The sequence below is a fragment of the Capsicum annuum genome, chromosome 2, assembly GCF_002878395.1.
Source record: "Capsicum annuum cultivar UCD-10X-F1 chromosome 2, UCD10Xv1.1, whole genome shotgun sequence".
In the NCBI taxonomy this organism is placed as follows: Eukaryota; Viridiplantae; Streptophyta; class Magnoliopsida; order Solanales; family Solanaceae; genus Capsicum; species Capsicum annuum.
Window position 1 is genome coordinate 140,804,576 of NC_061112.1, and position 25,734 is coordinate 140,830,309.

Consider the following 25,734-nt stretch of genomic DNA (forward strand, 5'->3'; position numbering starts at 1 on the left):
TTCATAATAGTTAAAATAATAAAAATAATTAAATAATAAATTGAAGAAAATAGTGAAAAATAATTTTGTCTAAAAGAGGGTATTTTAATGAAAGACAAAAATTCAAATCACTTTTCTACGGATTTTACACTTTTAATATATTATAGATTTAAATTATAGATTATAGATAATAAATAATTAGAATAAATGGAAATTCCAAAGTTTATATCGAAATTAAAATCCTAATCCCAATAATTAAACCAACCAGCCCTAAGGTTGTTGTGAGCTTCACTTTTCTCCACCTCCTTTTCCCAAGAAAAAGTAAAAAGGACTAAAGATTATTTTTTTATATATAAAAAAAGAAAATAAAATAAAATAAAAAATGAAGTGGCGAGTGAACTGGGTCGAGTTTATATAACCCTCCTCTCTTCTCCGAATAAACCCTCGTTTCTATTTTGCTTCTTCCTTGCCGCTTTAACCTTCTCCATTTATATCCGATTTATGTAAATCTCCACCCATCCGGCGGCGATTCGCATCTAAGCAAAAAACCCTAGGGCGGCGGTTTCAATAGTTCCGAAGATGGGAGACTTCAACGATGCCTTTATGCGCAATAACCCTAACGTTCAGGCCCGTGCAAAGGCTCAGAATCGTGCTAATGTCATGCAACTCAAGCTCGTAAGTTATTACTCCCGATCTGTTTAATATTAATCTTTTTTGATTGTTTAGGTTACGAGTATTAGGTTAAAATTTTAGGTGATTTGTACCTATTGCTTTAATTTGTTTGGTATTAGTGATTTAGGTTTTAAGTGCGGATACAGCAAAGTATACATTTAGTCAAAATAGGCTAAACAAATTGAAACGGAGGGACTAATGAGTAGTTGGATTTGGTGAGCTCACATTAAGTGAAATTAAGATGATTTTCTGCCCGCTGCTTCAGTTTGTTTGGTATTAGTGATTTATGGTGTTCTAGCGTGGATTTAACAAAGGACAGGACACAGTGGAAGCGAAGTATGCATATAGGATGTATCGGCTAGTTTCGATTATGGTTTAGTCCGTTAGTTATTGTTGGTAAACTCACATTAAGTCCCTCTTTCAGCTTGGTTAGGGGTTCTCAATGTTGATTGTAGGGTGTGGGATTTAGAGAATTCATAGTTACGGTACGTCTATTTTTTCCCAAAAGATTAATTGTTAAAGTGGTGAAGAAAAAACAGGCCCAGATGGAGTGGAATGGTCTTTGAGGATTCACATGTCAACCCCAATCAGTTTCATTAGGGATTCTCAATGTTGACTGTAGGATGTGGGATTTAGAGAATTCTTATTTTTAGGGATTCTCAAGATGCGAGAAGTGAGGTTGAGATGGTTCAAGCATGTGAGGAGGAGGTGCACTGATGCCCCAGTTCGGAGGTGCGAGAGGTTGGCTATGATGGTTCAGATGGGTAAGAGGTAGGTCGAAGAAATATTGGAGGGAGGTGATTAGATGTGACATGGAGCAGTTACAACTTAGGAAGACATGGCACTAGATATTAAGGTGTGGAGGATGTGAATTAGGGTAGAGGGTTAGTAGGTGGGAGTGCGTCCTTGCTAGTAGGTAGGAGAGCTTTGTTTGTAGCCGTGCCAGTGATCTTAAGTGTTATGCACGCGTCTTGTAGTTTCTGTAACTACTCTGTAGGTGTCTTGTTTCTGTTATTATCTATTGGTGTGTAGTTCCATTTTGTGTTTGTTTTTATTAGGTATTTTTATTGTTTTGTGTCGTGAGCCGATTGGAAACAACTTCTCTACCTCATCCGAGGTAGTGGTATGGACTGCGTACACTTACCCTCCCCAGAATCTGCTTTCTTGGAATACACTGGGTATGTGTGTAATTTTTCCCAAAAAATTAATTGTTTATTACTGAAGAAAAAGGCCCAGATGGAGCGGAATGGACGCTAAGGATTCATATGTCAAGCCCAAATTAGTTTGGGATTTAGAATGTTGGTGGCGTCTTGGTGATTTGCTATGATGGAGTAGTGGGTATCTGGTTTAATTTAACGTTGTGGTATTCTTGGAACTGGTCCAATTCTCTAGTTTACTTATTTTTGTTTTAGTGAGATGGGACTAGAAATTATTTTAGATGCATATTTGTTGTGCTTTTTATGACAGCTAAATATATAGTGTGACTAGTTATCAGGCTGTTGGCAGTATTGGCAATCCTGTTCTTTGTTCTTCACTGGTGTTGCAAGTTTTTTTTTTCTTGGTTAATATATGTAACATATGCAGATTGGTCAAAGTCATCCAACTGGGTTGACTGCTAATCTTCTGAAGCTGTTTGAGCCCCGGCCACCTTTGGAGTACAAACCCCCCCCCGAGAAGAGAAAGTGCCCTTCATATACAGGTTAACATTCTTCACGGATCGAGTCATTTCTTGATCTATCAGTTATATTGTATGATTCTCAGTATATTCTCATTTGTTTTGTAGGGATGGCGCAATTTGTTAGTAACTTTGCTCAACCTGGTGATCCGGAATATGCTCCACCTGTCCCTGAGGTTGAAACCCCGGTAGGATTATTATATATTCTGCAAATTCTTCTCTGGTCTTTTGGGTGGGTCCATATGTTTAATTGATGGTTGGATCTTTGTTCTGCTTTTGTTGCCTGTTTTAGACTGCTTCAACACTAATTAACAATAAGCAACTATTCACTTTCTTAAATTTGATGTTGTAAGTTCATCTGCATGATATTTGCTTGATTATTAATGTGTGTGCTCTGCCATATAACGTTCTGCTGAATTCCCTTTTCTATTTCTAAATGAATAAATCTTGAATGTCTTAACTAATGACCCCAAGAAACAATTTGTGTTGTAGTTGAATTAGTGGTAATATCATGTCCAGTTCTTTATTTTCGTCCTTCAGGGTACTTTTAGTTGTGTGTTCTATGTATTTCTTGCACTGAATACTGCCGATATTTCCTGTTTAATAGAAAGGCACTATTATTATCTTACTAAGTTTTAGAGCTGTAAGCATGAGAAAAGACGTGCATCTTTTTCTCAGTTTATCTAGAAGATGCTGTTCTCTCCCCAAGTCAATAGAGCTGAAACTGTTGGAAAATTGTAGTGACTGTAGTTGGAGGAGTAAATATGTAACTGTTTTGGTTATCTTTACTATATCTAGGCAAACTTGAAATATGGGTTATCTGATCCAACTAGTTTGGGATTGCGACAGCTGATTGTTTTGCCTGAAATCCTGGTTCTGAAGACTTAACATGATTCCAAAAATAAATAATTATAATATGTAACATAAGACGTGCAATCACATTTTATAGTGATCTGTATATAATTTTCGTTATGCACATACATTGCTTCTATTATTGAATTCAGGCTGAACGAAGAGCTAGGATCCACAAGATACGGCTGGAGGAAGGTGCCAAAAAGGCTGCTGAAGAGCTTGAGAAATGTAATAAATGCCTAAGAGTTTTTTATTTTCTGAACATTTGAGAGCTATTTTATGGTAAAAATGGAATAAATCGTTTTTTTCATCTCCCAAACAGATGATCCTAGCAATGACCCAAATGTTACTGGAGATCCATACAAGACGCTCTTTGTTGCAAGACTTGTGAGTAAAGTTCTTTTTGGATCATTTTTTCTTTACCTTGGAATATCTTCTTACTTTTATTGATCGTCCTTCGCATCTTTTCAGAACTATGAGACAACAGAAAGCAGAGTTAAACGTGAATTTGAGGCTTTTGGTCCAATCAAGCGGGTAGGTATTATAGAGCTTCCCATTGTGGGGCTCAGGTTACTGACTTTTGGTTGGTAAGATGTGTACTTTTATGCTGGCATGGTACTTCCTCCTATTATCCAGCCATTTCTCAAATCGATTTTGCACAACTTATTGCACTGAACACCTTACAATTTTAGCATCTTCTCTCTATGTACTTCCTAAAAAAAAATTTAGCATCTTATCTCAAAGCAGATTTTGTCAGCTAATTTTAAAAAACTTTGGGATTGATAAAGCTTTTTGAAATGTTGTATTTATAGTCAAGTCCTTCAAAACGAGGGAGTATCTAAAAGAAGTACCTCACATTACCCTACTTATATATCAAACCTCCACTGAAGATGCATGCATTGCATTCTCTTTGTGTTTATGCATGGATCACGCTTTAGTATTTTGATATAAAGTTGCTGAATTTGGCAATTATCTACTAAATAATGAAACTGATTCGCTATGTGTTTATGCATGGATCACACTGTAATGTTTTGATATAAAGATGCTGAATTTGGCAATTATCTGCTAAATTATAAAACCGATTAGCTCTGGATTTCCTTGGTGCTCTCGGATAATAAAAAGGAAAAAAAATGGTTTATGCTATAAGTTTCCAAATCCACATTTTATCTGGAGAACTTTTTTGTTTCAATTGTACCTTCGGATGCATCTCTTCAGGGTGTAGTTTAGAAGTGAATTGTTGTTTGAACTGCTAATACTCCTCCCTGGTGCTTCGAGGTGCATACTGCACTCTGAGAATGGGTGAAAATTCCTTGTGAAGTTACTAGCATTTCTTTGCTTTGTAAATTAAAAGTCGGACTGCCAATTATGTCCTTATGACTCAGGTAACAGTGGCTCCAATTTTATTGAGTATCAGTTCAATGTCTTGTCTTCTTATCCTGGTTTTGGATATCATTAGTTTCAAGTACTATTCATTCTGGTATTCCATTAGTTTCTAGAACCACAAAGGTAAAGAGGTTCAACTCCTAGGTATATTCCTGGTAAGGGTGAAACTTAATTTTCTGGTACTTTTTGTTTCGTAACCATTCAATCTCCAAGCCCGAGCTTCATTACATGAAACAAAGCTGAACACTTAGATGAGCAGAGCAATGATGCAATTTATCTTTGGCCTCTTATTCCAAGAAACAACAGAGATTGGTACTTGCCTATGCTGGGTAAAATTTTGTTGGGAGTATCAACCTTGTTCTCTTCTTCTTTATTCTTCTTACATCCCATCTATGATACTAAGATTTTACTTTTGGATTCAAAGGCTGTCAAAAAAGTTTCAAGCATTTCAGGAGACACCTGGTATTTGACTATACTTCTATAATAATTTATTTTATTTTAAAATGTTCCCTGGTAAGGGGGTTAGAGTGTATTGCAAACATAAGGCCACCGTTCTTGTGCAACTCTAGCAGTGATGGTGATGCATCTTGCCTGGGAGCTCTTTGATTCAAAGGTGAGCACGGCTAATTAGGCATAATGCCCGCCGTGCCCTTAGGACCTTACTGTACCTAATCGTGTTGACTTGATAAAAGCATAAGTTTTTTGACCACTGCATCAAACGCGATTATAATTCTTACTGGAAGTGTTAATTACAATAATTGTTCGAGTTTCAGGTTCGCTTGGTTATGGACAAGACAAACAATAAACCCAGGGGCTATGCTTTCATTGAGTATGTGCATACACGGGATATGAAAGGTTTCTCTCAACTCCTGCTCTTCTGCCTCTTTCTGTCTCACTTCCATATCTAATTTCTTGGATGTAATTCAGCTGCATATAAACAAGCTGATGGAAAGAAGATCGATAATAGAAGAGTGCTGGTTGATGTTGAACGTGGGAGAACAGTCCCCAATTGGCGTCCCCGCAGACTTGGCGGTGGACTTGGAACGACAAGAGTTGGAAATGAAGATGTCAATAGGTATTCCTTGAGCTTTTAGAATGTTAGTCATGTACATATGCATAGCGATTAAAAGGAAATTCAACATAGCTCTTTTTTAGGCAATAATGGCTGCTGTTTGTCTATGGAGTAAAAATTGCAAAGCGAATGTCTCTAAGTTGATCTTGTTGTTGCATGTGCATAAAATTCTTATTTGCTAGAGACTGATGCATATGTTCGCTTGTAACTGCTTCCTTTAGTTTGTATAGGCTGCTTCTGAGTTTTAACTCATCTTTTGGGAATATATATAGATGCTTCAGTTTGTTTTTCCTTTAATTACTTGCTTTTATCTATGCATGTCATCTCTTGTCTAAATGTTGAATTTATTATTTTTTGGCATTCATAATCACTCATAATGCAAAGTGTTTTTTCATGTGTAGATGGCCTTTTGATAATGATTGTCATGTAAAAAGCTTAAATTTTTACGTGGATTTTTAATTTTGTTCACTCATGCCCCTTCAATTTTTCAGAGAGGTTGTTCAGCCTGGAAGGGCAGCATCTCGCTCTGAAGAGCCAAGAGCACGAGATGACAGGGACAGGTATTGTCGACACTAAGCATACGCATGCTTTGTGTTTTTTTCTGGCAATGACATTCAGACAAATTTCTACATCTTCAAAGATGACTTAGTCTGATTCACTACTTTGTTTAGTTTAAAATGTGAGTTAATGCTGTAATGTGTGTCACATCTGACATATTACGAATTCCCATATTAGCAGGGATCGGGAGAAGTCCCGCGAAAGGGTGCGGGATAGGGACAGAGAGAAATCTCGTGAGCGTTCTCATGATAGGCCAAGAGAACGTGAAAGAGATGACAAACATCACAGGGAACGCGAGAGAACTAGGGAAAGAGAAAAAGATCGCGGACGAGACCGTGATCGAGACCGTGAACGTGATAGAACACGTGACCGCGAGAGAGGCAAAGACAGAGACCGGGATCGTGACCGTGAGCGAGATCGCCACCGTGAGAGGGATAGGGAAAGAGGTAAGGATGAAGGTGAGGTGGACCAGGGTCGTGGTCGTTCTCGTGATAGAGAATATGATCATGAGCATGTTGAATCAAAACATGAGCGGGGAAGGCACGGTGACAAAGAAAGGAACTATAATCATGCTGAACCTGAAGATGATCATGCACATTATGAATATTATGATCATCACCAAGGTCGAGGAGACTACGAGAATCCAGATGCATATGGTGGTGATGATCGCTATAAAGATGCCAGTCATGGTCATGATCGTTATGATCAAATGGAAGAGGATAATTATGCATATGACCATGGGGCATCTGAGGCAAAAGAAAGGGACCAAGATTACAAGCGTTCAGACAGGTCACATTCTCGTGAATATGACTACTGATGATGAGACGAGTATGCTTCTGCGTGTGTTGCTGTGGTAAGGTTGCAATAAAATGCACATGCTATGTAGGTAATTTTAATTTTTCATTAGATAATATTGCTACACTAGACTTTTCTGAATTTTTGACTCGCAGGAAGACATGGCCTACTGATACCTCAGCGAAAACGCAGTCTTCTGTTGGAATGGAAACTTTAAAGATGGTGTAGCACATCGACCTATGTTACTGAATTTTGTATCCGCTTTTGGAATTGTTTGGTATTTTAATCACAGAGTTTTTATGTGAACTTGTTAAATGCAAATTATTCAGGATCTGTGCGTACTTATGTGTTTGTTATGGGTACTTGTAGAACAGACTTATCTTGAAATTTCTTTATGAGATGGCTGGAATTCTGTAGAACGATTATGAAAGAATAAGTTTGTCCTCTGTCAAAACGATATAGTAGTAAATTATTGGGACTTATTATCATGCCTCTTAGGCTTCAACAATGTGCGACACGTACCATGATTCGTGTGCAAGATGAATCAGATTCCCGCCTTTTAACTTAGTCCCAAGGCATGCCTCTTGTTTTGTTTCGTTTTATTTTGGTTATAAAATATTGTCATTTGGAATTTTTGTCAATTCGGTAAATGCATGTACAATTGTAAATGCGAGTTTCTTATGACCGACTTTGGTGCTGCCTTTTGTACCTTTTTTTGAAACACAAGTAAGATCGAGATTATATGTAGGTATCACAATTTGGTCATGTCAAATATGAGGTATATCTAAATGTGGAAACGTTGGAATTAAAAGAGGCATGCCAAGATATATGATGCAAATAAGATAAATTAAAGATGATTTAAACGGTATTTTTATGATTTACGTGATTCCAATAGATACTGCTAGCACCAGTCTGACAAGTGAAACGGGCAATAGTACAAAAAAAAAAAAAAAAAAAGAGGAAAAAATCGGGTCCCTTTTTCTTTTTTCAATTGAAAGCGCGTAAATGCACATGAACTTATAGCATAAGATGAGATAAGAAATGCGTCGAAGATGAAGAAAATGAGGCTTGATATATTGTTGAACGTGAAGGCTAACAAATTGGGACCACGCATGCTGAGAGCAAGATTTCTGTACTTGCAGTGAGACATCGTACAACTAAATCTTCAGAAGTTTCCTAGAAAAATCCAAATCGATTCTTTCCAAACAACATGTTTAATTAGACTATTATATTTGTATTATCAATCGATCAGGATGTATATGAATGAACCAACCAGTATTTTATTTGCACTACTAGATGTTTTCAACTCTTATTAAATTTGCTTCTTCATGTTCGTCCATCTTAATTGAGCGCGCTCTATTTAATTACAGAGTTATAACATGGTTGTTACTGGACAAATTAGGAAACCAAATGACTCATCATGATTTGACTTAAAAATCAATTACAGATAACTTTTCTATAGCAGATGTGGTACGTAATATGCAAAAGATTCCTCATCTTTTTTTTTTTTTTTTTTATGTATATAGAGATTTGAATTTTTTAGTGTGTTTACTTTGTTATATTTTAAATTTTCGTGCGTGAAAATTCTGGCTTCCCAATTAGTTATGTCCATATCTATCAAGTAAACCACTTGTGCGTGTTATCATACACCATTAATAGTTATCAAGTGTGATTTCATGCTCTGAAATATCTTTCGTCAGACATGGTTATGTCCATGCGTAAGATGGTGAATTTGGAGAGTTTCCTGGAAATTTCACACTGGTAGGAGTAGGACAAACAACACTGCTTCCCTGACCTCTATTTCAGGTATATGTAATTTTGATTCCTAAAAATTGTGGAGTAGAAGCAAATATGGGACTTCCTTTTCTATCTCCCTTTAATTTCCATGCTCACGACATATTATTAAGAATTTTGGATTGCTGTCTAGTGTAGACGTCAGTAATTATTAGGAAACAAACACCCTAATTCTATCTTTATTAACAATATATTGGTACATTATTGAGTTTGAACGTGATGGGTATGGAAATATACCATTTTATGTCAATAAATTTCGAATTCTTTGTCCTCATAAATGGTTACATTTTCCGCCAGTAGCCATGGACTCATTATAATTTATTTGTCATTTTTAAGGTTTTGAGATATTTTTAAAGAAAAGCTCAAGTTTTTGTATATTGACGATGTAAAGAATGTAAAAAGGTAACTAATGCAACTCTATGTAAAAAAATATTCTTTTGATTCATACTATAGAGCAAATGATAGGTAACGTGTTATAACATATTAAATTATACGGAGTGATTAGTTAGTTATATGTCTGTCTTAGGTTAGTAAAAACTGAAATTGGAGAAAAAAAATTAGTTACTACTACTAATATATTTTTGGTTTTCTAAAGTGACAACTATCTATTTTCGACTAAATTCTTTTAACATGAAATGACATAAATTCCTAATACCATAAAATCTTCACTAAATTCCAGTTACTATACTAAAAAAATACCAGTACAACCTAACTTTAGCGGGTATGACAAGGGCTATCTTTGTTCGACAGTAGAAAACACGTAAAACGTCCATATCAGACACAGGGACACTTTTCTGCTCTTTCAACTTATATAAAACGTAGGCAACAAAGGGACATTCAAGCATCCAATGTCTTGAAGATTTTCTCTGTTCTTTAATTCCCTTTAGGTTCTACAAAGTGGAACATATAGAAGTAGCTAGCCAATTACTTACCTCAAAGTAAATAGAGGAATAAGCAACTACATATATACACCACACACCTTGCTAAGTAGTTGTTAATTTAGTCCATTTGAGTGAGATCTTGATCGATGATGGCTAATGGAGAGTTAAAACAGAAAATGAAGGTGTTTCTCGTAACAGCAGTATGGATGCTATGCTGGGAATTATTCACAATAAGTGATGTTGGCATTAATGCAGAAAGGCTTCTGAAGGACAAATTAGAGCCTGCTACTTACATTAATTATGTAGAAGAGAATAATGAAATGATGAGACCACAAGGCTTTGCACTAAGGCTTGTGCATTTCTTGTGGAATGGAAAGTCCTCTTATGAGCACGTCTGGCCGGTAAGATTATAGAGATCACATTTGTTTACTTAGTTATGTTTTTACACCGTCTTTGCGTGTGAGCTTGATTCTTTTTTATGCATGGGTTGGGTTAACCACGCAAAACTTGAATTTATTTAGGATCTCTATCTGTTCTAAAATTCATGTTGAATCATGTGACCATCTAGATTTTAGAGATGGTCGGATAGTTTAATATGATACAAAAGCAAATTTTACTGTCACAAGTAGGGGTGGACATATTTTGATTTAAACCGAAAAACCAAACCGAAATTTAATTTTGGTTTCGGTTTTTCGGTTTTTTTGGATCGGATTCGATTTATAATTTAAAAATTTTGGTTTTTTGGTTCGGTTTTCGATTTAAAAAAAAAAATTGGTTAAACCGAAAAACCAAAATTTTATAAATAAATAATATATATATTTTATTATATATATATATATATATATATATATAATATTTAGTAATTCACATTCACAATTAACATTTAACAGCAAATTCGCATACGCCGCAGGTTGTTTATGGATTGTTTTAGTGACTCAAATATTTTATGGACTATTTTGGTGACTTTGGACTGTTTTATGGACTATTTATGTAAGGTTATATTATATGTAATGATTAATGACGTTATGTATTATGTTAAACTTATGATTATTTCATTTCGTTTCATCCATGTTGAGTTATTTATAGTTATTTATATTTGGGAATGAAAAACAGGTTTGAAAAAAATATTTTTTCTAAAAAAACCCATCAATTTTAAATGCTCAGTTATGAAAAAGAAAGGCTAACTACTTTATGTCTGAGCCTGATTCTTTTTTATGCATGCGTTGAGCATGTAAAACTTGTATCTATTTAGAACCCTTATCTGTTCTAAAATTCATGTTGAAACACGTGGTCATCTAGCTTTTAGAGATGGTCACATAGTTTAATATGCTGCAAAAGAAAATAAAAAAATAACCACCTGTTAGATTCATGAAAATCGGAAATGAATCAAGCCCACATGTGATGGTTTCAATTTATGTGATAGTATTTCTTATTTTATATACAAGAAAAGAATGATACACATTTTAAACTCGTCATTTTACTCGCACAAATATGTCAAGACTTGTTTTAATTTTCAGTACAAGTTTCATATAAATGGTGATGGAATGAGCTAGTAATATAACCAAGTAGTAATTGAAAGTGTAGTCGTGGTTCCAATAGTTTAAGCTTTTCTTAGAAAAATAGAATTAGATGTAAAAATATACACCACAACATTGTTATAGTAATGAAATGTAAATAGAGAAAATGTATGTTTTTTTTTTGGGAGCATGCAGGAGATGGAGTTTGGATGGAGAGTAGTTGTTGGATCCATTGTGGGGTTTTTTGGTGCAGCCTTGGGCAGTGTTGGAGGGGTTGGAGGTGGCGGAATCTTTGTTCCAATGCTAACTCTTATTATTGGCTTCGACCCAAAATCATCTACAGCTATTTCCAAGTGTATGTATAAACACTTTTCCCTAGCTAGTAACATGCTTATTACATTTGTCAAGCAGTACTAAATTATGTATTGATTTTGTTCATTAATTGAAGGCATGATAATGGGAGCAGCTGGATCAACAGTGTACTACAACATGAGGCTGAGGCACCCATCACTTGACATGCCCATAATTGACTATGATTTGGCTTTGCTCTTACAACCTATGCTAATGCTTGGTATTAGCATTGGAGTGGCTTTCAATGTCATCTTTGCTGATTGGATGGTCACTGTCCTCCTTATCATCCTTTTTGTTGGTAACTAAATCCATTTTAATTGTATGCTAGTTGATCTTTCATATTATCACTGTAGTTCAACATCTGACGAAATGTTAGAAATTTAACTATCTTGAATTCGCATCTTTTCAAAAGGCTAACTAACTATACATGTGTTGTAGGTACCTCGACAAAGGCATTATTCAAGGGAATTGAGACATGGAAGAAGGAAACGCTAATGAAAAAGGTGAGTTTTACATCTCTTTAATTACCTGATCGTAAATATTATTAGTATGCTCTACTGTTTCTTTTCATGAACTAACCGAAACTTGATATCGCGCTACAATATAATCCCAGGATGCTGCCAAGTTGCTGTTGGAGTCAGAGTCCAAGCCAGGTAAACTCTTTAACATAGTTTAATTAATATAGTTAAGGGAAGTTTACTGCAATACAAGCCAATTAAAATAGACATGTTATGTTCAAGGTTATTAAATTTTCTGCTGAAATGCAGAGTCTGAAGAGGAATACAAGCCACTTCCTACTGGTCCATTAACTAGTGGAGATGACACTGTAAGTACATGTTCTGTTCATGATGATATCTTAATGACTAAAATTAATCCCATCTTAACAACTTTTCTATGTAATTAACTATCCAATTTTCGTGTGATTAGGTTCCTATGCTTCGCAATGTTTACTGGAAAGAATTGGGACTTCTTATGTTTGTTTGGGTGGGTTTCCTTGCTATTCAAATTGTGAAGGTAACACAATTTATGAATTAACTTCTACTAATTAATCTGAGAAAAATTAAATAAAATTTGAAGCCTCTCAACATATATTCATATGCTGCTTTTGCATTTATATGTTTGCAGACCAACACCGTGACATGCTCCGTCGCATACTGGTTTTTAAACTTCTTGCAGGTAAAGCCCCTTGCTAAACAATATTACTAAAAAACATTTAACCTTACAGACATTAACAGCGCGAAGAACTTTGACACTGTCAGTGTATATACAGCGCGAAGAACTTTGACACTGTCAGTGTATATATCCACTTTCAATATCTTTTCGATAACTTGAGAATGTAAAAGTTCTTTTACTTATAATAGCAGGAACAGACGTTACAGATATCCATTTTAGAATCAAGTGTATACTACAAATTTGTATGAATAAGCAGGAAAGGTGATGTTTTCATATATGTATATGGGTTAGGTGCCAGTAGCTGTTTCAGTTTCATTATATGAAGCAGTATGTCTGTACAAGGGGACAAGGGTGATTGCATCAAAAGGAAAGGACATAACAAACTGGAAGCCACATCTACTCTTCTTTTACTGTTGTTGTGGCATAGTTGCTGGTATTGTTGGCGGATTGCTCGGTCTCGGAGGTGGCTTCATCTTAGGTCCTCTCTTCCTGGAACTTGGAATTCCTCCTCAGGTACACCTTTCTATTCAATATATATACCCCCCCATCTGCTTCTCTGTTACTTGTTTCTTGTATGTGTATATATAATAACTATGTTCCACTAAAACCAGTCGTGTTTTAACTTGTATACATTGACAGTCGGGTAATAAGTACACGAACTAGCTAGGTTAGTCTCACATTTTTATGGGATGCGATAATATGTAAAACCCCCAAATGATCATGGATAACGATAACTTGTTGTAGCATTTTAAACTACATATAAAAGTTGACATGATCTCATATATAACCCAGTATCTGGCCACAATGAAACAAAGTGATTTATTCCATGTGAAAAATTTATTTCTTCGACCTTTTTATTGTTGAAGGATAAATTGTTGATATAAACAAATGTTGTCAGGTAGCAAGTGCAACATCAACCTTTTCAATGACATTCTCATCCTCCATGTCAGTTGTGCAATATTACCTTTTGAAACGTTTCCCAGTCCCGTATGGTAAGCAACGTGCTTTATATTCATGAGCTTTTTAGAGGGAGCAACTATCACTATGTTACAAGAAAGTTAATGTTGATATTTTATATTTGAATATATGCAGCTACTTATTTTGTTTCTGTGGCAACAATTGCTGCACTAGTTGGTCAGCACGTCATAAGAAGAGTAATTGCCCTGTTTGGGAGGGCCTCTATTGTCATATTCATACTGGCCATGACAATATTTACCAGTGCAATCAGCTTAGGTATATATCAGCTTTCGTCCTCTCTAATTATTTTTGCCCATTGCTTCTTTTCTATTTTCTGACATAGAACTTTGTGTTGAATTATTGGCAGGTGGTGTGGGGATAGCAAATATGATTGAGAAGCTGGAGAACAAAGATTATATGGGATTTGACAACCTTTGTTACCAATCCTAGATATGCTTAATTTGTCTTCAAAACAAGGGCTAGCTGTGGAAGGATATGACTAGACTACCACATTAATGTAATAATTTACATTATCAATTTATTTTGCCTATTTGTTTTCAAGGAGAAAATTATAATTTACTTGGATCCATCTCCATTTTATTCGTGTACTACATTTCTTCTACTTCGACTGTTTTGATACCGTCTGTTATTAGACTACACGAATGTCTCTATTCACTTTAGAACAAAAGGTTTTTCAGTCATTCTTGTGGACTCTGGTATCTTACCAAGGCCTCAATGGTTTGCATCTAAATTAGTCAATTTTCAACCTATTATGTATTTATGTGTGTTTATTTTCTTTCATAATCACTTAAATTTTGGATAGTCGTAAAATCAACAAAGGTTCACTTAAAATTTTTTTGTGTTATCTTTTGTTAAATCTCTATTTATTACTGCCGTCAAACATTATCACACAATCGATATTGTCACTATCACCAACAACCTTGTACCACCAGCCACCCCCATAATCTGTCTCCACCACAAGCTTTACATTTCACAATCACCAACCACCTCTATTAGATGCTCCTTGGCCTCCCTCTCCACTTGGGGTTGTTAATTTTAAGATGAACTTATCCCATGTTTGATTAAAATAAAATTCATGGAATAACTCAACTTGAAATTAATTATTTTGAAATTATAGTGTTATTTTTATCTTTCTTGAGGGTGGACCAATCTCGAAATAGCTAATCTCGAGATTAATAATTTCGGGACAACTTATTTTCCAACCAAATATCATAGTCTTAAATTTGGCAGGATGCTCACACACATACTTCTAACAAGGCATTAGAACAACCAAGTAGAGATCATGGGTTTGATTCTCACTGCCACAGATTATCATTTATCAAAAAAAAACTTTACGTATTTGACCTGTGAAAAATAATTAGTCCCATGCACACATGAGGCTCCAGGCCACTCTGGACTTCCTCTCATTCTCAATTCAACACATCAAGCCATAAATTTTTGTTCAGCCCATTATTTTTCTCTAGTAAGCCTACTCTTCTCAACAATAGACCACTCTTTAGTTAGCATGACGACCCTTAATTCTATCTCCACATCAAGGCCCACTCTTTAATGTTTAAAAAAAATAAAAAATCAGTCCACATATAATCTAAGAACCAAGTTACACGTTCGGAAGGTGTAAGCCGCATTTGTTCCTCACTGATTGTGTAAAGATTTTCGAAAGGGATCTAAATGGTGATTGGTTAGTTCGCTTATAATTTTAAGATTTTTATAATCTTCATCATCAACTTTGACGACACAATCACCATTGCTAGTCATCATCACTAAACAACTCTATTGGATATTGAGAAACAAAAATTTATAAAGAGCGATAATCAATTCTTTTCTTAGACTAACAATTTTTTATACATTATTAGAATTATTACAATGTATGTACAATTTTTATAAGAATGAAAAATTCTTGATCATTGTACTATACTGCTCCTATCAACTTCTTTCATTATTTTCTTGAAGCGTGAGGGGATCATTTAATTGGTTGGATAAAAAGAATAATCTTTAAATATTTTATGAAATTAGTTTCTCCAGCATTTGGTAATTAATATTGTTTAATTTCAAAATTTATGTCCCTTTTTAGTTGTAATAAGTTTTTTACTTGAGATAAAATAATCTTTTGAAATATCATTTATCTATCATATTCGTCAAACTACCCCAAGAGTACAAACGAGTGCGAATACGATTGGCTCTGGCCGATCAGAGCTTGGACTTTTTAAATGGTAAAAATTCCTTTAACAGGCTGGTCAACAGAATCAATCTCATGTAAGAGAGAGCAAAATTTTAAATTTCCTATTTTAGTTACTTATTTCTCGGGATTTTTTTTTAAATTGGGACATCCTCGTTGGTAGACCAATCTGGATGTGACAAATCCTAATTAATTCTTTACGGGGATTACGCGACAATACTTCGGGCTTAGCGCCACCAGAGCGCACTATTTCAAAACATGCGCACAGCGGTCATCCAAATCGGCCCATATTCATGGCATTCTCGATATTATTTCAAACTTCTCAGGGTAATCTTTTAATATCGATTTCCCGCCTATTTACTATTCTTGCACGGCCATTAACCTTTTTGCTGCATTTATGCAAATATATACAGTACACCCTTTCCCCCTTATCGCCCATTCTCTCTGGTTCTCCTCCGTTGCTCCGATTTCCTTCCTCTCATTGAAGAAGTTGATTCAGTATGTTTGTTTTCTTCATTCTGCATTTTGTTTTTGTGTACTGATTTTGTGCATTTTTATGTTTTATTTTTTTTAGTTTTAGTCCGATTCCGTTTTTGTAGTAGTAATTTTTTTTTTTTTTTTTTTTTGGAAATGCAAGACTGTAGATGCTTTTATATTAGAGTTGCTTACATTTTTTGTTTAATGGACTGTTTTTTGCTTGTGAAATGCTGTTTATAGGAGCTTTTAGGGTTTGAACTGAAAAATGGTGGCTGATGGTGGAGTGAAGGACAAGGCAGCTGCCGATTCTCCTGTTTCCGTCCTCGCAGAGGAGGTGTTGCTTCTTTGTTTTCTCTATCATTTTGCGTGTTTAGTTATTTGTGTTTCTAATGTTTGTTTATGTTTTGTTGCTCACTACTGCTATGTGTACTGGCTTTCATTTAAGGATTTTTCAGGTTTTGTGATTGGAAGTTTGCTTGGTATGTGGAGGATTCGGATTAGGGTAGAGGGTTAATGAGTAGGGGTACGTCTTTATTAATAGGGAGGAGTGCTTTGTGTAGTTGTGCTTGTAGTCATAGTAAGCATGTAACTTGTAGTTTCTTGTTTGTGCTGTTTTGGTGGTTTCGGAAAGATAGTTTTTAGTATGAATATATGGGTGTCTTGATTCTTGTATCATTTATGTTGTGTGTTTTTATGTTTTTTTGTTTGTTATATTGGTGTTTGTTTTGAGGTGGGGTCTATCAGAAATAGCCTCTCTACTTCATCTGTGGTAGTGGTATGGATTGTGTACACTTTACTCTCCCCAGACCCCACTCTGTGGATCAATCACATTGGGTATGTTGTTGTTGCTGTTCTGTATAATGCATGTGCTTTGAATTTTCAAACCTTTATCTTTTGAAAATACATTGCTAGTTTTGGAGGAGGTTTCTTGATAAAAAATATAATAGCTTAGTTTCAAGACATTTTATTTACCTTAGGGCGGAGAAGCATGGAGGAGGTGCTAGATGAGTGGAAGATTAGTGAAGCAGGATATGTATGAACTACAGAGTCAGATCAATTTGTTTACAATCATTTTTACTCTACTAGTGTTTGGTATAAAATGATATAAATTTTTCTCATATTTCTGTGTGTTTTTAAAAAGGCGAATAGCTATTTATTGTGCTTTTCAGTTTATGTTTTTGATTCACATGCTGAGTTCTCTTGTATCACTTGCCGGTTGTTTCTGCTTGGATACTTACCGAATCAAGGAACAGTTTTCTGATGGCGATTCAAGTTTTTTCAGTATCTCTTCACCTGTATTGCAGTAGTAGTTTCTGTTGTTTATTATGAATTTAGATGGAGACATATTAGCCAATCTAATTGTAGAAAATGTACTGGGGGCTGATTCTATGTCCATATTAATCATAAAGCATAGAGTTGGTGTAAGGAGAATTATTTGTAGTAGTTTGATCAGACTCTTCTCCTACTTTTTCCTTTGCTGATTTTAGGTTAGACGGAGATGTCATTCTGATACTTCTTTTTTCGTTTTCTTTTCCCTAGCAAGAGTCTAGCTCCTTAGGTTCTCAAAAAGCATTTTCATGTAATTTTTCTTCTGAATCAAATCATTTGTGCCCGTCTTGAAGGATACCTGCAAAGAGGAGCTGGCTGTCAAATTGGAGGAAGAAGTAACTTTGGGCGCTGAAAATGGGGATGCCATAAATGTACCTGAAGACATGGCAAAGGAGGAAGAAATATTGATAAGAGCACGGGCAAAGGAGGAAGAGGAACAGCTAAATAAACTCAAGGAAGCGCCCATCTTGAATGACACTCAATTTACCAAGCTGGATGAGCTTCTTACTCAGACACAGCTTTACTCAGAGTTTCTACTGGAGAAGATGGATAACATCACAACAATGGTATCTCCCTGACGGTTTGAAGAATTTAAGTTGAATGTAAAAACTATGAAGCTCTTTTGCTTATCAAGTTCATTTTTTCACTTTGTATGAGCAGAATGTGGTGGAAGATGAAGAGAAAAGCGGTAAAGAAAAGAAGAAAGGCCGTGGCTCGAAACGGAAGGCAACCACAAGCTACAACAATGTACATTTTTTCTTCCGTCTTATTTTTCCTATATCTTGAATATGCCATCAGACAAAGAACTCCTGTTGAGAGTTTGTTGGGAAGATTTTTTCTGCCATTAGACTGAATCTATTGGATAGTATTTAAACTTACTTTCATTTTTGTCTCATGGAAATTACTAAAATGTATAAAAAATATGGTATTGCTTTGAACGCCATTTGCATTTGGCCTTTAGTTTTCTGTTGCCCTTATATTCGTAACTAAAAATTTATTTGAGATTCTTTTGGAGGTTATTTCCTTTTCTTAATTGTGTGGAAGGCTAGTTCTGTTGTTACGTTCGTTTCATTGAAATGATTAAAAAAATGTACGCAGAACAAGGCCAAAAGAGCTGTTGCTGCCATGCTTACTAGATCTAAAGAAGATGTTCCTATTGAAGATGCAACCCTTACTGAGGAAGAGAGATTTGAAAAAGAGCAGGCAGAACTTGTGCCCTTGCTGACTGGTGGGAAGTTGAAACCCTATCAACTGAAAGGGGTCAAGTGGTTGATTTCATTATGGCAAAATGGATTGAATGGTATTCTAGCAGATCAAATGGGACTTGGAAAGACAATTCAAACAATATCTTTTCTTTCTCATTTGAAGGGGAATGGGTTGGATGGTCCCTATTTGATCATTGCTCCCCTGTCTACACTTTCAAATTGGTTGAATGAAATAGAAAGGTACATTAGCATCTCCATTCCTTCTGTGCGATTAATTGGATATTCTGTTTGTGTATTGGTGGAGCTGCTTCTCTCTTGGAATGAAGCAATCTTGTGTTATTTGTGTGCAACTAAAGATGTGACATTTTTATTCTATTTCAATTGAAAGGTTCGTGCCCTCAATTAATGCAATCATCTATCATGGTAACAAGAAACAGAGGGATGAGATAAGGATGAAGCACATGCCTAGGACTATAGGTCCCAAATTTCCCATTGTGATTACGTCGTATGAAATTGCAATGAATGAAGCAAGGAAATTCCTGAGACACTACAATTGGAAATATCTTGTGGTGGATGAGGTACCCACAACTGACAGTTTGCCTTTTAATCCAGTATTATTATTTTGTATCATTTTTATATCTACAGTTTTTCATTTAGAAAGCAGCCCATTTTTGTACTTTGTGCTGATATTTGTTACTTTCTTCTTTCTAAGGGACATAGGTTAAAGAACTCAAAATGCAAACTGTTCAAAGAATTGAAGCTGTTGCTGATTGAAAACAAGCTTCTATTAACTGGAACCCCTCTGCACAATAACTTAGCGGAGCTGTGGTCCTTGTTAAACTTCATTTTACCTGATATATTCTCATCGCATGATGAATTTGAGTCATGGTAATCAGCTGTTTATTCTAACCATTTTGGTCAAAGTGCTTTCTAGTGATTAGTTAAACGTGTTTTTATAATTGCCATGTAATTTTGATTTGTATTTATTTGCTCCTGTTACATGTTATTATGTTTAGCTCAAGCTGCGGCCAAGTTCTTTCTTCACTTTCAAATGATTTGTTTGTCTACTCCGGGGCTTTTAGTACCTCGAGTTAAAACTTGTCACATCTGTGATGGTTAACCCATTAATCAGTCCTTAAATAGATTTCCTGTGTGCATATATGGTGTCTAATTGCTTAGATTGCTTAAAGTGACCCAATTTCTCCTAGCTGACTTTCGATTGCGATTTGTTCTTAGAAATTCTGATACGTGCTATTATTGTATAGCAGTGATTACACTGATTCTATTCAGAGTTCATAGGGGATGAAGAGTTGTACTTGGTCTATTTATATGAAGTTGCATGTAGCAGGAGTATCAAATGTTGGATCTGCCACTGTTTTGATCTTCCCCAATATTATTCATATATAAGCTTTAGTGAGTGTTAATCATGAAGAGTCTTGGTGTAATGTATTATGTCGTCTGTTTATATATTAGGTTTGATCTGTCGGGGAAGTTTAGCAATGAATCTGAAAAAGAAGAGATGGAAGAAAGAAGGAGAGCGCAAGTATGACTATTTTCCAGTATTATAACCATTTCTTTTTAATTTTAAAACACTTAGCATTTGATTAATAATGTGGTAATTGCAGGTGGTGGCAAAGCTCCATGCAATATTGCGCCCTTTTCTTCTACGGAGGATGAAAGTGGACGTTGAACAAATGCTTCCTCGTAAGAAGGAGATAATTTTGTATGCCACCATGACTGATTACCAGAAAAAGTTCCAGGAACACCTAATTAATAGGACACTGGAGGGCTATTTGATTGAGAATGTGTCCACTGGTAATTAATGTGTTTTTTAATATATATCTAAATTTGAGGGAGATGAATTGGTTTATTACTTCTAATGTTTCAGTTTCATCAAAAATGTGTGCTCTGAATTAGTGCAATCAGAAATGTTAGTAAAAACAGAACTTATTCAAAAAATTAGTGCAATACACATATGTAACTGACTGTTGGAATTGAGATGGTTTTTTCTCTCCAGTCTTTGGGATTTATAAAGAATTTCTCCACCGTCTCAATGTAAATCTTAGTTTATATGTTACTTTTGAGTCAATTGCATCTGCTATATTTTCTGTTATAATATATCATGATTTTCTTTTACCGTACTGGCATCCCAGGTTTTATTTGGAGTGTCTTTTATGTTAGTTTTATCCTATGAAGCAAACTTGTTTTTATGTAGCATCATAGGGCTTTAGTTCTTCCCGGACACCGTAGAGTGCACAATCCTAATGCCTTGTCTGGTTAATTTTGCAGGGGCCGGATTTAAAGGAAAGCTTAATAACTTGATGATTCAACTTCGCAAGAATTGCAACCATCCAGACCTCTTGGAGTCTATCTTCAATGGTTCTAGTATGTGGTGGATGATATGTGGAACTGATAATTATTTGCTTGTGTTGGTTATATCCTTTAATTATGTTCTTTGATTGGCAGATTTTTATCCACCCGTGGAACAAATAGTTGAGCAATGTGGCAAGTTTCGCTTGCTGGACAGGCTGTTGTCAAAACTTTTTGCTCGCAACCACAAGGTTTATTAAGCTGCCTGGGTGCTTCAAGCTCTTCTGTCTTCCCACTTTGCTTAATCTTTTAAACTTGTTTCATTAACTGCCAACAGGTTTTGATATTCTCTCAGTGGACTCGAGTACTAGACATAATGGACTATTATTTTAGTGAAAAGGGATTCGAGGTTTGTAGAATTGATGGGAGTGTGGTATTGGATGAAAGAAAAAGACAGGTAATTGGTGCTTACATTTTGGTGCAGATTTTTTTTTTTTTTAAAATTAAAAACTCTGGTAAGGTGTTTGAACCAGTGATGATGTAGAAAATTGGTAGTTCACATATTGCAAGCCTGTGATCTGTAAGATTGTTCTCAATTGTTTTTCAATCCAGCTTCTCTTGCTCACAGTAGTTGTGAGCAGTTATTGCCATGGGATAGTCTGTACGAGTGTTAATAATATCTGGCTAGTACCTCTAGTGTGTTGATAGCCTTCTAGTATTTTAAACTCTGATTGTGTGTGGGACTTCACTGCTACTGATGTATGTGAAACATCTGGAAGAAACCTGATTGTGTGCCAATTAACTTGTGTACTTCTCTCATCATTGCCAAGAGAAGGTGCCTCATATTAATGATTTCTATTCATGAAGTATATGCTTTTGCACTCTAAGTTGCTTCACTCTTTTTTTTCTTGAAAAACTGATTCACTCTCTTACTGAAGTCAATTATTCCTTTCAAAGTCGTTTCATCTGCTGTCCCCCTATCATTTTTTCTTACAGAGCCATGTTTTCATCTCCTTGGTTATATGTTGATATCAAGTAGTGCAATGATGCTTTATTTTGATTTTGGCGTAGCGCAGTTCTTATTGAACTTTAGGAGTAGTCAATAAGAACTGTGCTACGCCAAAATCTAGGAGTAGTCAATAAGCACAGTTCTTTTCATCATTGGAGTGAACTTTAGGGAGGTCACATGATCTGGTTTATTATCTGTTTAACTCTTAATGAAGTTGATCTGTTTGTATTTTCCTTATTCGGTGAGCAGATCAAGGAGTTCAATGATGTTAGCAGCAAGTACAGGATATTTCTTCTTAGCACTAGAGCTGGTGGCCTTGGTATCAATCTCACTTCTGCTGATACCTGTATTTTGTATGACAGTGACTGGGTATGTTCTTAAAGATCCCTTATTCTTTCGTTTGCTTATTCCAACATTTTTTTTTTCATGGTTTTACTTTCACCCATTGAAGAGTGCTATAATTTACTTTTAGGATAATGAATTCCATGATATCAAAAATGAAACTATTTGCTCTGACAAGCAGGCTTTCGAGTTCATCTTGAACCGAACTACATAGTTTCCAGCCTAATGAATCAGTAATTTTTTTATGGCAGTTTCTCTATGATCATAGAGTAATTTCTCTAATCAGATGCAGCGTTGTTTGGTTGTTATACGTGTATTAGTCGTACACCTTATTCGGAACTATTCTTATACATGGTAAACCATGACATTAATAATATGGTGTACTATTACTATACTAAATACACCCTATTCAATTAATATGACAAACCAAATAGCCAATAATGAAAAATGCCGGCATAATTAATCCCAATATTACTGATGCTCTCTATTTAGCACTGTTCTTATACACACTACCAAACAAACCCTTATCTCCTCAAAAGATAAATAGTTGTTGCCTTCCATTTGCTTTTTCTTTTAATTTCTTTTTGTGCGGTAGTATTTTTCTTTGTTTAGTGGCATTTATGATTGATGACCATTTTATATTGATAAGTTTGCATTTTCTTTTCAGAATCCTCAAATGGATCTGCAAGCAATGGATCGGTGTCATAGAATTGGTCAGACCAAACCTGTTCATGTTTACAGGCTTTCAACAGCTTTATCTGTGGAGGTATGATATTCAGGCCATATCTGGAAGTATGTTTGCAGCTCTTTATTGCTCATTCTAATATAGAAAATGTGTTTCAGGGTCGAATCCTCAAAAGAGCTTTTAGCAAGTTAAAGCTTGAGCATGTGGTTATCGGAAAAGGACAATTTAAACAGGAAAAACCTTCTGTGGATGCTAAGGGTGTTACAGAGGTTTCTGCTTTCCCCCCTCTATGAAATTCCGTTTTGTTTTTCATCCTATGTTGCAAATTCTCTTTTTTTCTTGTGTTTCTGCGTCACACTTCTATGGTGTAGCAACTTTTTTGGGTGGTTTTTTGATGTTCTTGAACCCATTCTTTTCTGTTGTAGGCGGCAGCAATGAGATAGATTTGATTGTTTATGGCACTCTGTATATAAAAATAATAGGTTAATTTCATTAATTGATCCTTTGATGTTGCAGGAGGAGGATTTGTTGGCACTCTTGAAAGATCAAGATAGTGAAGAGGACAAGTTGGTGCAGACAGATGTTAGTGATGAAGATCTAGAGAGGATTTTAGACCGGAGTGATCTACTTGTCAGTCCTCCTTCAGGTGAAGACGGGAACACTGAATCGTGTGTTAATGTCCTTCCTCTCAAAGGACCTGGTTGGGAAGTAGTCATTCCAACTGCAACTGGAGGAGTTCTTTCTACCCTCAACAGCTGATGAAAATTATGTTTTTAGAATTTTTTTTGTTGGTCAATAGCTGACTAGGTGGACTTGTATTTGTTATTGAATCTTGGTTTGGTAACCCCAGCAAAGTTTTGTACAAGTGGGCTGCTGAATGATGTTTTTGCTAACAGCAGCAATTTTGTGAAGTTGTGCTACTGAAGTGGGTGGAGGATGGGGGTAGGCTATATGGATATAGCACCGATCTTTTACTGCGATACTAAGTCGTTTTGGAATTGTTATTTACTTATATGAGAGCTAAACTAGCATTTATGTGGTTTTAATCCGTTGCTACTCAGTGAGTTCTTCATGAACACAAACTACTCGGTGTGTTATTGTATTTTGTCGATAATTATGCATTCTCTAAATCATTCTTTAGTCTACTTAAGACTCCATTTGTTTTTTTTCTTTTTAAGATTCAGACGTGTGAATCTGAATTTACATCTGAATGATTAAGATATTGAAAATTGAATGATTAAGATTGTGTTTTTCAACATCTGAATGAGTAAAAAAAATTCTGATTTGAGAAAAAACATTTATGTTTGTTAGTGATAGTGAAAATGGTTTATAATGGTGGTTGTGGTGACGATGATTGATAATGTTGGTGGTGATAATTGTGATGGTTGGTATTGTAGTCACTGTTATGATGGTGGCGATTGATGGTGGTGGTGGTTGTTGTGATGTGATGTTGCTTGATGTTAGTATAATGTGTTAATTGTGTTGGTTGAAACATGAATGCATGATGATTGACGATATGTTGGTGCTAGTTGGAGATGTTATTTGTTGTGATGGTGAAGATGATTGTTAGTAGAGATAAATTATAGCGATGGTACTGGTTGAAGTGGTGGTAAAGGTGGCGTTACTAATGATAGATGAGTTATTTGGTAGTAAGCATTGGTTGATAGTGGTTGCTGATTGTGGTGTTGTTGACGGCAGTGGCGGCGGTGAATATAATTAGAATAAAAGAGGTAGTAGGTGTGGTAGCGGTTACCAATTGTGGTTGATAGCGGTACTTTTTGTCGATAGTTGTTGTGATGGAGGAGGTGGTTGACAATGGTGACGGTGGCAAAGGCGGTGACTGCTGAATATGAATAGAGTGGTGAACATTATCCAACACCAGAATATCTCTTCAGACCTATTAAAATTTGGTTGTAGATCTGAATGATTAAGATCTATTCTATTAAAACTTGGTTGTAGATCTGAATGATTAAGATTTATTCAGACCTATTAAGAGTTAAAGTCTCAATAAAAAACAAATGAGGGCTTAGACAGTATTATGTGTACGATTTGCTTATCAAGAGTAGGAATGACAATGGAGTGGTGCAGTGCGGTGCGGGTTTTAAGCTATGCGGTGCGGTGCGAGTTTTAAGTTATGCGGTGTGGTGCGGGTGCTGTGCGGGTTAAAGTAATCTTTTTTTAAAATGATGCGGTGTGCTGCGAGTTGCAGGTATATGCGGATTTAAAATAACAAAAAAGCTAAAAATTAATATTGTTCTCGTGAATATACCTAAAATTATATGTGTTCTTTACTTAAATTTTATGATACTTAAAACTACATGCATAACACTACAAATAAATAATTTTATAGTAGTTTTTTTAACATCTCTATTCATTTGAATAAAAATATGATATTTGATCATTACTTGTACACGTTTACTTTTAGACAATTTTTTAGTGAAAAGTGATATAATAGAAATTAGTTATTATTTTCTAGTTGTAGATTTGAAAATATTATGATTTTCAATAGAGTTACAAATTT

At 35.4% G+C, this 25,734-nt stretch overlaps 3 protein-coding genes across 6 annotated transcripts; all 3 read left to right on the forward strand.

Annotated features, from left to right (window-relative positions):
* Positions 1-371: 371 nt before the first annotated feature.
* Positions 372-7,044, forward strand: LOC107859949 (U1 small nuclear ribonucleoprotein 70 kDa). 4 transcript variants are annotated; one of them, XM_047407228.1, is made up of 10 exons: positions 372-654; positions 2,236-2,350; positions 2,435-2,514; positions 3,331-3,406; positions 3,501-3,565; positions 3,650-3,712; positions 5,335-5,416; positions 5,489-5,636; positions 6,125-6,193; positions 6,369-7,044. In XM_047407228.1, the coding sequence occupies exons 1-10, from the start codon at positions 559-561 to the stop codon at positions 7,006-7,008; spliced, it is 1,434 nt and encodes a 477-aa protein (XP_047263184.1). In that variant the 5' UTR covers positions 372-558; the 3' UTR covers positions 7,009-7,044. The 4 variants fall into 4 exon arrangements, with proteins under 4 accessions (XP_047263184.1, XP_016560604.2, XP_047263185.1 ...); XM_016705118.2 differs by having other exon boundaries at positions 376-654; positions 6,372-7,044; XM_047407229.1 differs by lacking the exons at positions 372-654; positions 2,236-2,350; positions 2,435-2,514; ... (1 more) ...; positions 3,501-3,565; positions 3,650-3,712 and adding exons at positions 3,769-5,023; positions 5,134-5,174.
* A 2,566-nt stretch (positions 7,045-9,610) lies between these two features.
* LOC107859950 (sulfite exporter TauE/SafE family protein 3) lies at positions 9,611-14,267 on the forward strand. Its single transcript, XM_016705119.2, has 12 exons — positions 9,611-10,062; positions 11,374-11,533; positions 11,627-11,827; positions 11,968-12,032; positions 12,143-12,182; positions 12,297-12,355; positions 12,457-12,543; positions 12,655-12,705; positions 12,994-13,215; positions 13,601-13,694; positions 13,795-13,935; positions 14,027-14,267. The coding sequence occupies exons 1-12, from the start codon at positions 9,808-9,810 to the stop codon at positions 14,107-14,109; spliced, it is 1,458 nt and encodes a 485-aa protein (XP_016560605.1). The 5' UTR covers positions 9,611-9,807; the 3' UTR covers positions 14,110-14,267.
* A 1,949-nt stretch (positions 14,268-16,216) lies between these two features.
* Positions 16,217-24,358, forward strand: LOC107859951 (ATP-dependent DNA helicase DDM1). The gene is made up of 16 exons (XM_016705120.2): positions 16,217-16,354; positions 16,574-16,667; positions 17,956-18,228; positions 18,323-18,409; positions 18,761-19,107; positions 19,256-19,445; positions 19,580-19,755; positions 20,341-20,410; positions 20,493-20,682; positions 21,157-21,252; positions 21,334-21,428; positions 21,515-21,634; positions 22,436-22,555; positions 23,196-23,294; positions 23,372-23,482; positions 23,730-24,358. Exons 2-16 carry the CDS (start codon positions 16,599-16,601, stop codon positions 23,970-23,972), a joined length of 2,286 nt encoding a protein of 761 aa, XP_016560606.1. The 5' UTR covers positions 16,217-16,354; positions 16,574-16,598; the 3' UTR covers positions 23,973-24,358.
* The last annotated feature ends 1,376 nt before the right edge of the window (positions 24,359-25,734 follow it).

Bases quoted from the DNA above. Each gene is read 5' to 3' on its own strand.
- LOC107859950 (XM_016705119.2), top strand. From the start codon at position 9,808: ATGATGGCTAATGGAGAGTTAAAACAGAAAATGAAGGTGTTTCTCGTA. The intron at 12,356-12,456 runs GTAAGTACATGT...TCGTGTGATTAG, and splicing joins TAACTAGTGGAGATGACACT to GTTCCTATGCTTCGCAATGT. The intron at 13,695-13,794 runs GTAAGCAACGTG...GAATATATGCAG, and splicing joins ACGTTTCCCAGTCCCGTATG to CTACTTATTTTGTTTCTGTG.
- LOC107859951 (XM_016705120.2), top strand. From the start codon at position 16,599: ATGGTGGCTGATGGTGGAGTGAAGGACAAGGCAGCTGCCGATTCTCCT. The intron at 18,410-18,760 runs GTACATTTTTTC...AAATGTACGCAG, and splicing joins CAACCACAAGCTACAACAAT to AACAAGGCCAAAAGAGCTGT. The intron at 23,295-23,371 runs GTATGATATTCA...AATGTGTTTCAG, and splicing joins CAACAGCTTTATCTGTGGAG to GGTCGAATCCTCAAAAGAGC.
- LOC107859949 (XM_047407228.1), top strand. From the start codon at position 559: ATGGGAGACTTCAACGATGCCTTTATGCGCAATAACCCTAACGTTCAG. The intron at 2,351-2,434 runs GTTAACATTCTT...TTTGTTTTGTAG, and splicing joins AAAGTGCCCTTCATATACAG to GGATGGCGCAATTTGTTAGT. The intron at 2,515-3,330 runs GTAGGATTATTA...TATTGAATTCAG, and splicing joins TCCCTGAGGTTGAAACCCCG to GCTGAACGAAGAGCTAGGAT.